General features: G+C 40.9%; 1 protein-coding gene across 2 annotated transcripts in view; it reads left to right on the top strand.

Moving 5' to 3' along the window:
- Positions 1 to 16,027, top strand: part of LOC117272516 (cyclin-Y-like) — a 29,796-nt gene that overhangs the window by 7,480 nt on the left and 6,289 nt on the right. The window contains exons 2-3 of one of the 2 annotated variants that reach the window (XM_033651481.2): positions 12,961 to 13,035; positions 15,755 to 15,772. In XM_033651481.2, the coding sequence (XP_033507372.1) occupies positions 12,961 to 13,035; positions 15,755 to 15,772 (93 nt within the window). The remainder of the gene's footprint in view (positions 1 to 12,960; positions 13,036 to 15,754; positions 15,773 to 16,027) is intronic. The other variant, XM_033651482.2, reaches the window with a different exon arrangement.

The raw sequence follows: 16,027 nt of genomic DNA, 5'->3' as shown, positions 1-16,027 counted from the left end.
CCCCCCTGATACAATTGCTGCCCCCTCCAGTGGCCCAGACAGGCAAATATAATTGGAGACTAATATTACTGTCTTTAAGAGGTTGTGGCCTGCTTTTTAAAAGCTAGTATAAAGGTAGTGGTATCTTGTTAAACTAAACAACCCAAAGACATCCACTGTTAGCAAACGTGTTGGCATAGCTTGTTGGGAAGGGGGCTAAATACTGTTCCAAAGTCAGGCTAAATGTTGGCGAAAACAACTGGCATTGCCATTTTTGAAAAGGTCTGTTGAAGTCTTACTTTAAGATATCTGATTGAAAATGGATTCTATGGGTACCCACAAGTCTCCCCTAAAAGGAGGCTTGTTTCCTGTTAATGTTTTGTAACTTATATTTAACAAAGTCCTTCAGATTAAAGCTATATATTTGTCTGGACACCCAACCTGAATCGCCTAACATGTATTGATACACAGCGCACTAAAATGGGTTTGTTGTGGAACTGAAAATGCTAACTACACCAGTCAATGCACATCAGATAATAGTAATATTAGCTGTAAAATAAGAAACCAAAGTATATCAGGATGCAATATCTTAACTCTAATATTGACATAGTTCTCAAATAGCCTATATACATACAGCATAATGGGCCGTACACATGCTGCGTTTTTTGTTCTCTGAAATCTATTGTTTTCTCAAAAGCATTCCCCAGTGCCTATTTTTCAGTGAGTGACAGCCAAGCTCTGAGATAAGAAGAGTTCAACTTTTGGACCGTAGCACCATGCACCACATGTCATGTGACAAGGAACCAAAACACAGTCGGCAGATATCTTTCCCTTCTCCATAAATACCAGCATGTGGTAAATATAGAGAAGCAGTAGATCATTTTAGTGCAGGGCTACCCTGAGCTTTACATCTGCCCCACAGACAACATGTTAGGCCTAACACATACTACAAAACAACACCTGGAAGAAGATCAGCCCTGCACTCAGGACTTCTGGTACCTAGGCTATGATGGCGCTGGTTATGGTCGCTTAGAAACCTCATTGGCAACCTGCCTATGCTCTTGAAAGTTGGAACAGGAGTGACGCCCAGTGCCCGACCTCACCTTGACCAGGTGGTTAATGATATGCCATGTGTATAATGTGTATGGGCCCTAATAGAACCCAAGAAATTCAGTTACAGCTTTTGGCATTGACAAAGATTTTCAGTGGCCCCATCTGGCCACTCCTAGGAAAAAATCTGGGGGCGCCACTGACTACAGTATATACATGATTACTGTTATAAAACAAAGTGGTCCAGGATAATTACACATTTCCACTGTAATCCTATGAGTGAACATAGAGGGTAAAACTAAAAAAAAACTGCTGGAAGCTCTGAAATGTAAATTTAAAAGTTGACAAGTTAACACATACAGTGCACTGTAGTTGAAAAGAAACTTTATATATTGAGAGACACCAACACAACTGACTACGCACCCAGAAGGTGGAAGATAGATGGAGAGAAAGAGAGACAAAGCAGTCATATGATCTGCCTTTCTCTGACAAAGCCTGCTGTGTCTCTGAAGATGACTGTTGTCTCTGTGAGGCATCATGCATCAGCTGATGGTCTTATATTTAGGTACAGTGGAAGGAGTGGAAGGATACTGGCCTCCACAGTGTTTTAGGGCAGAGCCTGTTTGGTTTGGTGAACCTTGTGTTGTGATAGTTACTTAGTAATTTGGACTGGATTAAGAGTTGGTAAATGTCTAACTTTATTTTAGAACCAATACCTGTGTGTGCTGAAGCTGATGCTGCTGAATGGAGTTTATCATTTAATTTGTTATGTAATATAACGCAGAATGTTTTAGGCTTTCAAAGGGAGTAAAAATAACGTGCAGATTTTTTTTCCCACGACTAATCGATTAGTTGAAGATTATGTACGACTTTAGTCGACTGAGATTTTCTTTGGTTGACTACAGCCCTACTAACAAGCAGTTTCAGCAGGTAAGACAGAAGACAGAATTTGAAAACAACCTTAAAGGTACAAATGCAGGCAGATGTTTAAAAACTGGACAGGCAAAAGACTGGAAAGCTGCAGCATTATAAGCAAACTGGCAAAAGAGTGAATTTTGGCTGGGGAAGTATATGTACTTGCACTGGTGTCTAATAGGGAGCAGGTGTGTAGACAGGTGACTGATCAGACGATGGGTCAGGTTCACCTGATGAGCAGGTGAGGAATCGTATGGTTTTAATTGGCAGGAGATGTTAGTCCTGCATTGTAGTTAGAGTGCAGGGGAATTACAGTTGATTAAAGATGAATATCACAAAACCTTAGTGATGAGCTGAGGTGTGGAACTTGGAAAAACTGTCAAAGGAGAGAAGAGAGGAGGACAAAGCAGATGTTGTCATGACAGATGAACATATTCTCATTCTTAAAATGTATGCAAACACACACGTGCAAGACATTTTCATTCATTGTCTAATTCATACGTCACAGTACACCACCCCCACCTCTATCCTTTAAAATCAGCTGCTCTGCATCTGCTTAGAGCCGGTGCAACAAATAACATGTCAGGTCCTGCGTGGTTTTCCTTTTCATCAAGATCACAGCAAGAGGACTCTGAGTACACAACTGTATGTTACTGCATGAGAAATGTACACTACTTTAGTCCTTTTAACAAGCAGGGTGTGCTATAAGGTATGTGAAGAGATGAAACAAAGATTCATTTCTCTTTGTTTGGTTTCCTGCTTTCTCAAATTACCTTAAAAAAACTAATCACATTGCTGTTTTTTAACAGTGTGGTTTCAAGGCTGTGATAGCAATTACAAAGTTTGGCCTAGGGGGAATAAAGTAATATAACAGCTTTGCTGAAGTAGCGCAATACATCCAATTCTTTCCACTGTAGAAGCCACATCAAGTCCCATTACTGATTTAACAGCAGCAGCCATGTGTTTCACCACGGGCAGATGACTGGCTCGGCTTGCCACGTTGGTAAAGAGGAAACAGCTCTATTAAAGGTTAAAGCTGGAAATATAGCGAAAAAATGATGAGCAGAAACCAGAATAGAGAGACTTACTCCCTCCTCTCCCCTCTGTTGGTGATGGATTATTCCTTTCAGGGTCAGAATATTCACAGGAGAGGGTCCTTGTTTGATTTATTGACTATAAATGAGAGTTTAATTCACTCCCTAGTCAAAACCCAGACCACCTCATCTCAATAACTATCACTTCAGAAAGGCGCGTTGGCTTTGAGCTGTCGAGGCAGAAAACACTTAAAAGACAGTGTGATTTACATCAGTAAGGACTATGTGTTACAGGAGTGTCAGTTCTGTTTATAAAACCCATCAAAAGCAGAAACACTTTCAGGCTGACACAGCTGAACATGAGTCCTCTGACCTGGCCTCAAGACCCTCCTCCCAGCCAGGGTCAAATGCAGGTTGAATCCCCAGTAGTTCAGTACACCCTTACTCACATCTTCTGGCTGATGTTTAATCATGTCTGATGTCTGGTTTTATTTCCTTCTATGTTATCCTACCATGTTTTACAAAGTAGGAATGAAAAATCGTGAACATGCAAAAATCCCAGTTTTCACTTTGGCATTTAATGTTGGTGTAAAACAGTTTTTAAAAGTCTCTATCCCTGCTTTGTGGTTCCTTAAATATTTTACATGCAAATAATAGAATCTTTAGATAACGTTTAAAATAAAGATTAATCTTTATAAGCAGATTTTTACCCATTTTTTGTATTGCAGTATTATTACTGTAAGCTCTAATAAAGGTGATAGCAAAAGTAGTAATGGTAGTAGGAGACATGTATATGTCCGTGTTTTCCCAGGGAGCTCTCCCTTTCTCTCGCAGGAATATGGGGCCATGTGCATGCGTGTGCAGGTCAGTTCTGTTTGTTTAAGCTGGACCTTTTACTATTCAAGGCCTACGGCCAGTACGTGTGTGGTGTTGTTGTAACAGTAGCCTATAAAGGGGGTTAGGATAACATCCTCCTGTTGTTTGATGGGTGACATGATAATGTGCAACACTAGCAGTAGGGGTTAACAGTCCACCTCCTTTTGACCTAAATGTATTAACATTCCAACATTCAGATCATAAATTGCCTGAATCCTGCACAGTTACAACCACTGCCATCTAACCAGACCTCTAGAAATTCAAACTGGTCATTCTGTAACTAAGGGAAATATCAGTGCCCTCAACATACATTGAGCATTACACACATTCATGTGTAGCACATTTGAAAGTAATCCACACGTCTCTGTAAAATGAACCCAGCAAAGATTAATAAGCATGACTGAACAGTGAACATGTTCATTGACTGCATGGGAGCAACCTAGGGCTCATGCTACCACGGACTCCAACAAAAACACTTGGATCACGTTCGTGTCACAGCACATTGTAGAAGTAACTCAAACTGTTCTCAGAGGCAGAGCTGCTCCTGAGCTGGAAATAATCCTAGTGGGTGGAATCTAATAATTTCATTACAAAAAAGACTGAACTTTGAATTAAAACAGCACTGTTGCAACAAGGTTTGGATAAAGAGTGTATAAAATAATGGGTGTAGCTATAATGACATCGCCCATTGGTTTATGGACTTTCTTCGGCCATAACCATCTTGGATTTTTGGAGCCAGAAGTGACCATATGTGGATAAGAGGGTGGAGCTGTGGATGAGAAAGGGATGGATCTGGTTTATAGATTGCTTTGACGCCTCTCAGACAGCCTGTCACTCAAAGTGGCCCACCCTTAATTTTGCATAATTTTAAGCCTTAATAAAATGTAACTGAATAAGATGTATAAAAATTCACTCCACAAACAGTTGTCAGGAATGAGGTTATCAGCTACAGAGATCTAAACTGCGTTTTGTACCAGGTTGTAAACATGTTTATTTCTACTGTTAAGTTGGGCATTTCAGCATGGGGGTCTATGGGGATTGACTTGCTTCTAGAGCCAGCCTCAAGTGGTCATTTAGGGAACTGCAGTTTTTGGCTTAATTTTTCAGCCAAGGATGTTGCCACTTGGTTTTTGAGTTATGACTGTTATAGTCATCTTACTTACAAAGCTAGACTACCTGGGCTAACTAGCTAACATAGAGGTTCATCACAAGTTATAGTAGAGAAAACCAATAGTAAGAGTGGCGGAAACAGTGCTTAAAAAAAAGTTATGGCCAATATGTTCGCTAACAGTTGCCTGTGGGGTTGTGTTTCAGTCCACCCTGATGAATATAAGTCCAACATTTGATCTCCTTTGAGCCCTATTTTGCTTTTCTGAGTAAAACGTGGCTTTTAAATGTGAGAGGGTCCATTTTCTTTACTAGCTAACTGTTTATTTAGCCTCTCTGCCAGGTTGGTGTGCACAGTTTGCCTCGGCTTGTCTGAGCTTGTTTTTAGAAAATGGTTTTTCTATTCGAGAATTGTCAGATGAGCCATATAGTTTGTGTTTTACATAGATTGGATGTGCAGCTGGGACAAAAACAATGAGCTAAAAGAGGCAGATTCAGTTAAGAAAAGCAAAAGCATTGTTTAAAGTTTGAGATGACAGATTCACACTTGTAGGGATCTTTAGAAATTCCTTTGAAAGCCCTTTGAGCCCTTGAAGAATATATTATATTGGACTTGTTCTTTTCAGTTTCAACTTCATGATCTGAAAATCAAAACCCTGAAAGATGTTCAATGGTCAGACCTAAAGTAGTCTGACATAGGCAGTCTAATCTTGTGCCTTGCCAACGCTGGAGAAAGGTCATGCTGATCTTAATTCCGTACTGAGGTAAAAAAAAAAAAATGCCCTGGCTTGTTTGTAATCATTATCGTCTTGGGTGGGGCTAAACCAAGGATACAGTGAGGTGCCCTTTCAAAAAAGTGTTGAGAGGGAAACTGTTTTGGTGGTGAGGTGAACCCTGGCATTAAAATAGCTAAATCCCTGCAAAAGAAAATAGCACATAAAACAAGACGTTTTAGCGAGTAGGTTGCTGTCTCTGAGGTTCTTGTTTTTGTTTCAAGCACAGCACTAAAACAAAGAGTGGCAATAGGTCTGGCTATGCAAGACTTGTTTCACGTAGTAATGGGGATTTTGACAGTGGTAACATGTAGGAAGCGTGTTTCCATCTGAAGTAGGTGGCCAATGACAGGCTTACACCCACAGTCTACATCCTGTGAGCTGCCCCAGACCTTAAGCAAAGAATTGGGGAAAATGGATGAGACTGATGTATCGTCAAAACAAAACAAATCGTGGTAACTGATAGCAGCACCATGTTGCTGAGACTGCCACATTGAAGGATAGAGACACTGACGCAGCGAGATGCTTGAGAGAAGCAGACACAGAATACAAACCACATACTGCAAAATCCAACACTTGTCCATCGGCAGCCTCCTGTGCTGCCTGATTAAAAAGGTTCAAGGACAGTTTCAAAGATAAATTAGTAAATACAATATAAGAAACACTATAGTGCAATTATGGTTTGGGCTGTTAAGAGCAGGGTGCGCCTGTTGTTAATTCATTATGTAAGAGCAGTAAGGCAGACAGGTAGGCTTGCCAGCTGATAGGTTAGCCGAGCGTCTCTTGTTTCACTGTGCAGATGCCGACCGCGACTCTTCGTTAAAGTTTACTTGAGTTGCTGAATATCACATTTCAACACTCGACACCAGCTGCTGGGCACTCTGGGAATTCCACTATGTAGGCCTAGATTTGCATATTGACAGGATATTGACAAGTCTGTTGAGAGAATTGAGCATTATACTATTTTTTAATTGTTAAAACATTTGATATTTTTGTGTCATGGCTGAAAATGTTCTAGGTAATTGACCCTGGTTGAAAACAACTGAAAGTAAACATATGAAAGTCCAGCCTTGCCATTGTTATACAGGTTCTCTGATCAATACTGCCTGGTTCTTATTTTCCAGATAGACTTAAAACACAGTCTTCACAGACATTTTCCACTGTAGACTGAAGTGGAACGCTAGGTCAGCTCTGTGTGACTGGCAGCCCTTGACTCTTGTTTGACATCTGTGTCATATATTTGACACATCAGTGGCACCTGTCAGAAATGATTCCACAGTGACGGGAAGTGTGTGTTTGTGCATCCATTAGAAGAAAACTGTTGATCAGCACGTAAGAATTCCTCACAGTGTGTCGTTAAATCTGAAATCCTATGTTTATATTCTCACACTCAACACCAGCTCAGCCTCTGTTTAAGCTCTAATATGTGAACGTGTTGAAATCAGCCGGACGCAGCGATACCCCTGATTACTGTTGCATAAGGTGCTAAACTGTCACAAATCTAATCCAAGCTCAGTCCATTCAGCCTGGTGGTGTTAACAGAGTTGACTGTGTTCAGGTGCCGGCCAACCATCCAGCAGGGGGTTTGCTGGCAGGGGGCTAAGTGGCCTTTTGTTCAAATGAGTTTTGCAAGTATACACAAGGAGAGTGCACATCAAAATCGATCTGATTGGTCATTTAATTATATTTTTCAGTGGAGTGAAATTCACAGATGTAACCCTTCACCAACAATGAGCATCAGTCAGTTAGTTCAGGTGTCCTCAGAGTTGCCTCACTGGAAGTCTTACAGGACAACATTCTTATAATACTAAACAAGAGTACACACACATTTACATTCTATATACAGCGTTTATATTTGTCTACAACTCATCCATGAGTGTAACAGGAGGGTTTGATGTGCAGTGGTTGGATCACTCTTATTAAGAACAATCAGTTGGGAGCTGATGGATAACTTTCTTAAGCAGCATTTTACTCTTCTTTTTTTTTTTCTTTTCTCTTCTTAACACTTCATCACCCTCAAAACAACACGTCCGTGTTCCTTATGAGGAGGTTAAAAAGAGAATTCACAGCGTCACATCACATCTTACCATTAGGGTACAACACATGCGCAGCAAAATCTGGTCTGCACCTCCTGATGAGCTCAATCACTGGCACTATCATAGGACATGGACGGTGATTGAGTTGCATCACTGAGGCATCTGCAGTTAGCCTCAGGTTGGAATATTTTTGTACGATAAATAAAGATATAGGTGCTGATTATAATTCTGTAAATGTTGAAAAAGTTGCTAAAGACTAAAAACAAATGCTTCCTATATGTATTTTAATTGTACATTTATTTGAGTGTATCCAGAAAGTTCTGTCAGGCTGAGCGCAAGGAGGCTAAAAAGAATGCACCCAAAGACCACCTGAGTGGACACCATGTTTTTATTTCTTGTGCCATCTGCTATAACAATAGTACCCCATATACTGGTCCCCAAAATGGTGCCTATTCATTCCAATGGAGTGGCTTGCCTGGTGTGAATACCAAAAAAAGTTTCTTGTTTACTTCCACAATATGTGGCCCACTGAATATGTGCAGGAGTCTTTGTCCTGTAGGCCCTGCCTGCATGTTCCGGCCCGGCTCCATAGATGAAACTTTCATAATAGAAAGAGTTGTAATTGACCTTGTTTGCAGTTTGAGGTGTCCTGTCAACAGTTTTACAGACGTCTCTTCTATAATGGTGGGGAAAATGCTTTATGGGCCATAGGGTATTTTTTCGCTGCAATACCACGAGTGGCCACTGGGTAAATCTGGCTGCAAAGCTGAGCGGTGTTCCTCGAGGCCTGGCTTCAACCCTCCAACATCACATCCAACATCATACCCAATGGCTCCCATGAGGTCAAAGAGCATATCCCAGCCTTCTTGAATAACCTTGGTTTCTGACACACACGTCACTGACCTAACCAATTAAGACTTCATTCATGACCTTCTGGGATGGTCCAGGACTATGGACTAGGTTGCATTCATTAGCTTTAAGTCATTATGTGGAACAGCATGGATGCTACAAAGAAGTGTTGTTGTATTTTATCTTGCTCAGAGCATTTATACAACATGCTGAAAACAGTTTGTAGCTTTATATTACAAAGATGATTTTGTGCCAGACTTTGTGCTGCAGGTCTAAAACTAAAACAATTTTGCTTTACCTAATGCTAACTAACTTTGCTGACTAATGCTAATACGCAACTTTTATAACTTTGTAACCGTTAGCTGCTGTCTCTCTACGGACAGCAGCTAACGGTTACATCCTAATTCAGTACAACTTACATGTGAGCAAAAAAACTGACACGCAATATTTCAAGTTTATTACCATCAACTGAACATTTACTTTGGTCTAGCATTTTCAGAGCTTTTCTGAGTAATTGTTCCGACTTGAGAGGGCGTTCACATGAATTTTCTCAGTCAGAAAAGACACCACATGAATGGTGACGAAAGTATAAACAACAAGGTAGATCTAGCAGATTATTCTAACTGTTTTAATGTAGCTGATTTAAGTATTTTTTTAAGTATAATTCTAATCTGAAAATTATAATCTTTTGTAGTTAATGAGTTAGAAACCAAGCAGTTTTGGAAATATTATCATGACTTAATTGAATGTTTTGAGCCCTAAAGGTCATAAAACATGTTGTCGCTACGCAGAGCCATGATGAGGTTCAGCAGAATACAGCCTGCAGGGTGATCTGCTGGTCACAAAGAGAGGCCTGTTGGTTAGCACCCCTTCTGTCAGCTAACAGCAGTGATATTATTTTAATTCCCAAAGTCTCATAGTCAGTTGTCCCACAGCAGCTGCTGTCACTGAGACAGATGATCGGCAGCGCCGCTCTCCCAACGCCTGCATTGTAATCAAATAGCCTCGATCTTAATCTGGGCCTGTTAAAGTCATATCGTAGGAGTCAGAGCGTTTGGCAGTGCAGATTGCATGCCGGGCATTTTTTAATGATGATTTCACCAAAAGATGTTGATGGAGAGCCATACTGGATTTCAGTCCTCAAAATGCAAAGCTCAGGCTATGGGTGCAGAATACTAAGGCTAGATCTCAGTGGAGTAAATTGATTTCTTAAACACTTTTTTGTTTCATATGAGTTCTAGCTGTGATAAAGCCTTTTCAGTTCATACCAGCCGTTGTCTCCCTTATCAAAGTAGCAACTATCTGCAAGGAAACAAGGTGCATTTTAGCATGCATGATGAGGGCTCATGTTTTGAGTTTCCACTCGTGCTGTATAAGATGTGCACAGACAGACACGTCCGTGGCTCGTGCCCTCAGGCCATGATGCAGTGCAGATTAGCTTTGGATGGGAACATGAATCATGCCTGAATGTGTTTGTGAGCGCAGCGGAACAAAAAATGAGCATAGAACCCTACAAAAAGGACACAAATGGAACAACAGTCCTTACAGACAACCCTTATGAACACAAAGACAACTTTCCTTTTTTGTCATTTATAAGCAAAGCTAAGGGCCCCCTATCTGACACCCAGCACAAAGCAGCAAACACTGTGGCCCAGCTGCCATTCCCAGTTTCATACTGACGCAGTTGTCATTTTCATGGCCAGCGCCCACGTTGTGAAAGCAGCAAATGTATTTGTGCCCATCTGTGCGCCCATGACTGTGTGTAGGTCTTAAAATGAGGTGCGGTCAGGCATATTGTAGTTGCACTGCTATTTGAGGCAGCTGAAATCCATTGACCAACAAAAACCTGGTCTAAAGTCAATGGTGAAGTATTTTTTTGCTATTTAAATGGCACATTATTCAGACAGTAAGATGTGCCTCTGTAGGCAGGTTATCAATGTGTATACACTCTGCTTGTTGCACAAACGGACACACAGATGGATTGCGGGTGGGTGAAATAACACTGTGATTGGTTGAATTCTTGTTACAACCAAAACACACCTATGATTGATTAAGGGACTAAATACAACCTGTTTGCCCTTTGCACCTTACTTTGCACTCAGAGTATGCACCACTTCAGTAGCAAAAGTGGCTGGATTACCCTAAATGGACTTACGCCATGCACTTTAGACCAAGTGCTATAGTCTACAGGCAACTTAGCAACTCTGTGAGAGGCACAGCCTTGCTTTGAGCTAAATGTTAAGGTCAGCATGCTAACTTGCGCACAATCATAAGGCTAACATGCTGAATATAATTTCACTGTCTTAGTTTTGCATGATAGCATGCTATCATTTGCTAATTAGCACTAGACACAAAGCTGAGGCTAATGGGAATTTTATATATGTAATATTTTATTCCTAGGCTTTATTAGGACTTTTTGGTTTTAGATTCTCACCCTTGTCTTTTATTTTTACATATATTGTTTGAGCATTGTTAGAGAATCCTTAGATTCAAGATTTTCATTGCCAGCAATTGCTTCTCTGTAATTGCTGTGTATATGACAATAAATATGTCTTGATATGAAAGTAGGCCTATGTTATTCATGTTATGGGGACCTTGGTTATTTGTACCAAATTTTACAGCCATTATGTTTTGAAATCTTGAAGGTGACAAAATTGTGTCCATGTATTTATCAACAGTCTTATCAACCCTCTCCAGACTTAACATGGTCAGCTGTTGTGATAATGAGGCAGTAAAAATTGTACACTACTGTCTAAGGCTGCCCCTGACTTAAGAATTTTCCTAGTTGACCAATAATCAGCCCCTTTTACACTGCCAGATTTTCTGCGAAATTTTGGCCGTTTTGCCGGCAAGCTGAGAGCGTTTAGACACACAGAGCCGGATTGGCAAGTTGATCCGAGGTGCCCAATTTTCCACCTCGTAAGGTAGTCATATTGGCAGAACCTTTTTAGTTTAAACAGACAGAGGCGGCCTTCCACAATGGGAGGGGCTGGTGAAGACTTGTGGGAGTAGCTGTTGATGACGCCGCACGTGCGAGCCACTGGCGGTGGATAAACAGCTGATAGCAGGAATTAGCGAGCAGCTAGTACCAAGAGGGAAACGCAAACAGACAGACACTGTAAAGATGAGCAACTGGGGAGACAAGGAATTGCGCGCCCTCCTTGCCCTCGCAAACAAAGAGGTCATTAGCCGTCGGATGACAAGGACGGCGAACAACGGGCCGACTTACAAGAGAATCGCCGGAGGACTCACTAGCTGCGGCTTCCCTCCCACGTCACTGTTTATGTCACTCGCTGAGCTACACATTTTGTTACTTGCTCACGCCCCCCATTGCCCTGAAAAAGGCGCATTCCGTATAAACAAAACTAGATAGGCGGCATTTTGTTGCACTCCTCGATTTTGTTTTTATACTGCCAATGCTGAAAAAAGACTGATTGGGCTTTCCTGCAAATTTGCACAACTTCTATCTAAAAAGGGCCATCATCATTCAGGACCATTTGTAGACTAGGTGCCTGCGCGTTTACGATATTAATTGAATTATTAAAGGATATATTTTGGGCGGGGCAACACAATGGTTTGAGTTCAAGTTCTGAGAAAGAATAGTATCAGTAACATTGTTTACACTGTGCTACATTTCAGAGAAATACAACATCGTACTAATGAACCTTCATTAATATAGGCCTATATTTTATCTACAAGTGCACGTCACACACTGAGCGGGCCGCCTGTTAATGACGCTGTTGGCAAAGCAGTAATGATTGTGGCTAATGGGCATGTAGCTACCTACATGTTTCAGATGATACGTCATGTTTGTAGTTGTCAAATGATAGGCAAACGTTTGCCTGCAGAGTTTACATATCACCTTGTGTTCGTCCTTCACTTTCTCAAAATGATCCGCCACTTTGGATTTCCTGCCCGACATGTTATTAACTAGCCTGTGTAATAACCACAGGTACCAGCCCTGTAAATTAACCTGACTCCTGTCTGGCTGCTGAGCATGGCCACTTCCTGTGTCTGTCCTTTTAAATTAAATTCTCACATGGTCCAGACATACAGGTTTTGATGTATTGTGACAAGGTGCAGCTCCTAATAAAGTTTCATGTTTGTTTGCTTTTCTGCGACTAAGCAACCAATGAAATCTTGCTGATTAATAACCTTTCCGATTGATTAATGTTTGGTCGACTATTAGGGGGCAGCCCTATTACTGTCATATAATACAGTACATAAGTTATGTTGCTATAAGCCTACATGCATTGAAGGAACATTGTATATGACTGTAGTTGTGTGTCTGTGATCATTGTTGTCCTTTCACACAATGAAACATGCTTTGTGTTTTGACAGAGTTGAATATGGAGTACAATCCATCAGACCATCCGCGGGCCAGCACCATATTCCTCAGCAAATCCCAGAACGATGGTGAGTAGCTCTGTTTCATCAGATCTGACTGATTTATAAATGTGTCCTTTTAATCCAAACTACATTCGAAGTGTCATCAAGTTAGTCTGTCTAAACACAGTTGACTTAGTTTCACATGTATCATAGGGAACACACTTAATATGATCATGACATATAATCAACATAATGAGGCTAATGGAGAAATAATGTAAATGTAGGACCTTTGATCACAGAGCAGTTTCTTTGTGGCTCGCCAATGTCTCGCTAATGTATGCCGTTGCCTGGGGACATCTGACTGAAAGTGTCAGCATCCTGTGGGGGGTTCGGTCACACTGTGACAGAGGAAATATTAACATGTTTTTTAGAGCCATAAACACCACAGCATGAGATTATTGTTTTTCTTCGAGGCCTGGGGAACAAACAGCGAGACAATACAAGCTTTGTGATGTGAAGAAGATGAAGACTGCATGTAATAAATGCTTTTTCCTGATCAATGTAATCCTTACTATCATACAGATATTAGATGTGGTGTTTCATATTTGATATTAAATCCTTTTTTCCGCATGGGCTTATGGACTTATTCATTCAGAGAGTTTGTGTCATATGATAATATTTAGGTAGCTGCAAAAAACAAAACCAAAGCATGAATGATGTCTGACATGTGAGGGATAAATGAATGAGCATTCCATTTTCTGTCAGATGAAAAGACGTGATTAGTGTTTTTGTTTTTGCAATATTTAGACCTCTTTTTTGAGGAAAAAAAAATCACATGTCGGTGATACACCCTCCCTCTTCCTCGTGGCTTTAAAGGATAAAGCTGACGTTATTCAAGCCTTTTTATTTTTATCAACAAATCCCCCAAAGAGACCAAAACCAGCAGAAAATGAATCCTAAGAGCAAATATTGTCTGTGTAGTAACAGCCTGATCTGTCTCTGTGCCATTGAGCTCCACAGTGATTAAAAAATACTTAGCACACACGCCTTCTCATAATGTAAAGCGCTCTGAGCTGAATTTATTGAAAAAGGGGTGGTGGTAAATATGAGTAAATAAAGTTTTCATGTTGGTTTATATAGGTTTGGTTTATGTATTTTCATTTGTTAGTAATAATGAAATATATCATATAATAATAATATTATCCTGTAAGTCACTGTCCACCTTGTTCGACTTGGGACCCTTTTTAGCCCAGCAACCTCTTGCGAAAGTGAAGCCAAAATATCCTGATTGCCCCCTGGTGGCTGGCTGCAGTACAGGTCATAAACCTCGCCCCTCCATGTTGGCGTGTAGGACATGGGCCAAACTGAAAAAGTCAAGGCACACGTCCAATAAATTTTTCCCATGGTAGATGGTTTGTGTCCTTTTAGGTAGTTCTTATCACACTGATGTATGTTCAAGTGTTTGTTTCTCTGATAAGTTTATTTTTTAATAAGTTGTTCGATGCTATGAAAAAGGGGTTTGGCAACATGATTGACAGCTGTGTGTCATTCGATGTGCTTGCGAGTGAGTCTGGGCCAATGGCACTGAGTTGGGGCAGATGAATGGTGTCTTACAAGAGGTAGATGCTGGGGCGTGGGTAGTTTAGTGGATAGTGCCGGCGCCCCATGTGTAGAGTTGATGCCTCACTGTAGCGGTTGCGAGCTCGACTCTGGCTTGCAACCCTTTGCTGCATGTCGTCCCGCCACTCTCTCTCTCTCTCTCTCTCTCTCTCTCTCTCTCTCTCTCTCTCTCTCTCTCTCTCTCTCTCTCTCTCTCTCTATCTCTCCACCTCACACTCTTCACTCTGTCCCCTCCATTAAAGGCAAAAAACGGCCAAAAAAATGACCTTAAAGAAACAAAAAGGTACAGTAGATGCTAACAAGGGGCTAAATGAGACTGCAGAATGCCATCACGCTGAACACTGCTTTACAGCCTCCTTGTTGTAGGAATGTAAAGTTATACGACCGTAGTGTTGTTTGTTCATTGCCTAAATGTTAGCTTTTTAGTTCTGGTGATTGAATTTAGGTTTTAAAAATCGTAAAAGCGGTGTTCATTTGTGAAGATTATCTTGCTCAACAAAATAGTGACAAAACAATGTAAATATCATAAATGTTTATTTGTCACAGAGCTTATTTTCTGCAACAGTCAAAAAAAATTCAATGGAAAAGTCAGACTGGTTTCTCGACCATGGAACGAGTGCGATGCTAACTTCTGCATTCTCCATCCCTGGAGCACCATGGTTTCACTTCCCGATTGGTACTGCACATGCTCTGGCTCGGCATGACGTTATCAGCGCAACATGGCAGTGCCAGTATTTTTTGATGTTTTGGCTTCATTTTTGTAGAGTGGGAGGAAGTGGAGATATGTTGTCAATCTTCATATACAGTCTATACTTTTGACTCCTCATCTCAGGCTGTGGCTGCCTTCAACCAAGAACTGATGTTCCCTACTCAGAATATTTCAGTTTAGGTTAGTTGTTAGACCCCAAAGAGACAAAGCTCTTTGAAAAATGTTGATGATGTTTTTGTTTTCTTCCTCCCTCCCTGACATTGCCAATACTTATCTGTGTTCTTTCAATTAGAATTTCGGGCATCTAACTTTTTTACCTCACCCTCAAATGTTGCTGTATAACATGTATGACATTAGCAAAGATCTATAAGTGTTGCTGAAGTACAGCATATTTGAAAAGCACCCTGCTGCTGTCACAGTGACAATGAGAGTCTGCTGATGCAAACAGAATAAGGTTTTCGGTTCCTCTTTTTTCAGAGGTGCCCTGCAGGAATGGTGAGTAGTCCCGAGTGTGACTTTGTCTCCCTCTAGTGGTGTGACAGCACTTTTGTTTCTGTGTGTTGAAGCTCTAATCTTTCTGCTTTCTAACTCAACATTTAACTGTGACCTCTCAGCACTTATAGCTTTTGTTCTGTGTTATAATCAGCATAGTGAAGTGTGTTACCTCTTTGCTTTGGTTTGCTTTGTGTGATAACAGCGTACATTGCTGGTTGATAACTGCTGGGTTTTGTATTGTCTGTGTTTTTGCTG

This window comes from Epinephelus lanceolatus, chromosome 12, assembly GCF_041903045.1.
Source record: "Epinephelus lanceolatus isolate andai-2023 chromosome 12, ASM4190304v1, whole genome shotgun sequence".
Taxonomy (NCBI): domain Eukaryota; kingdom Metazoa; phylum Chordata; class Actinopteri; order Perciformes; family Serranidae; genus Epinephelus; species Epinephelus lanceolatus.
Note: the sequence above shows the minus strand (reverse complement) of the source record. Positions and strands in the feature narration are given on the sequence as shown.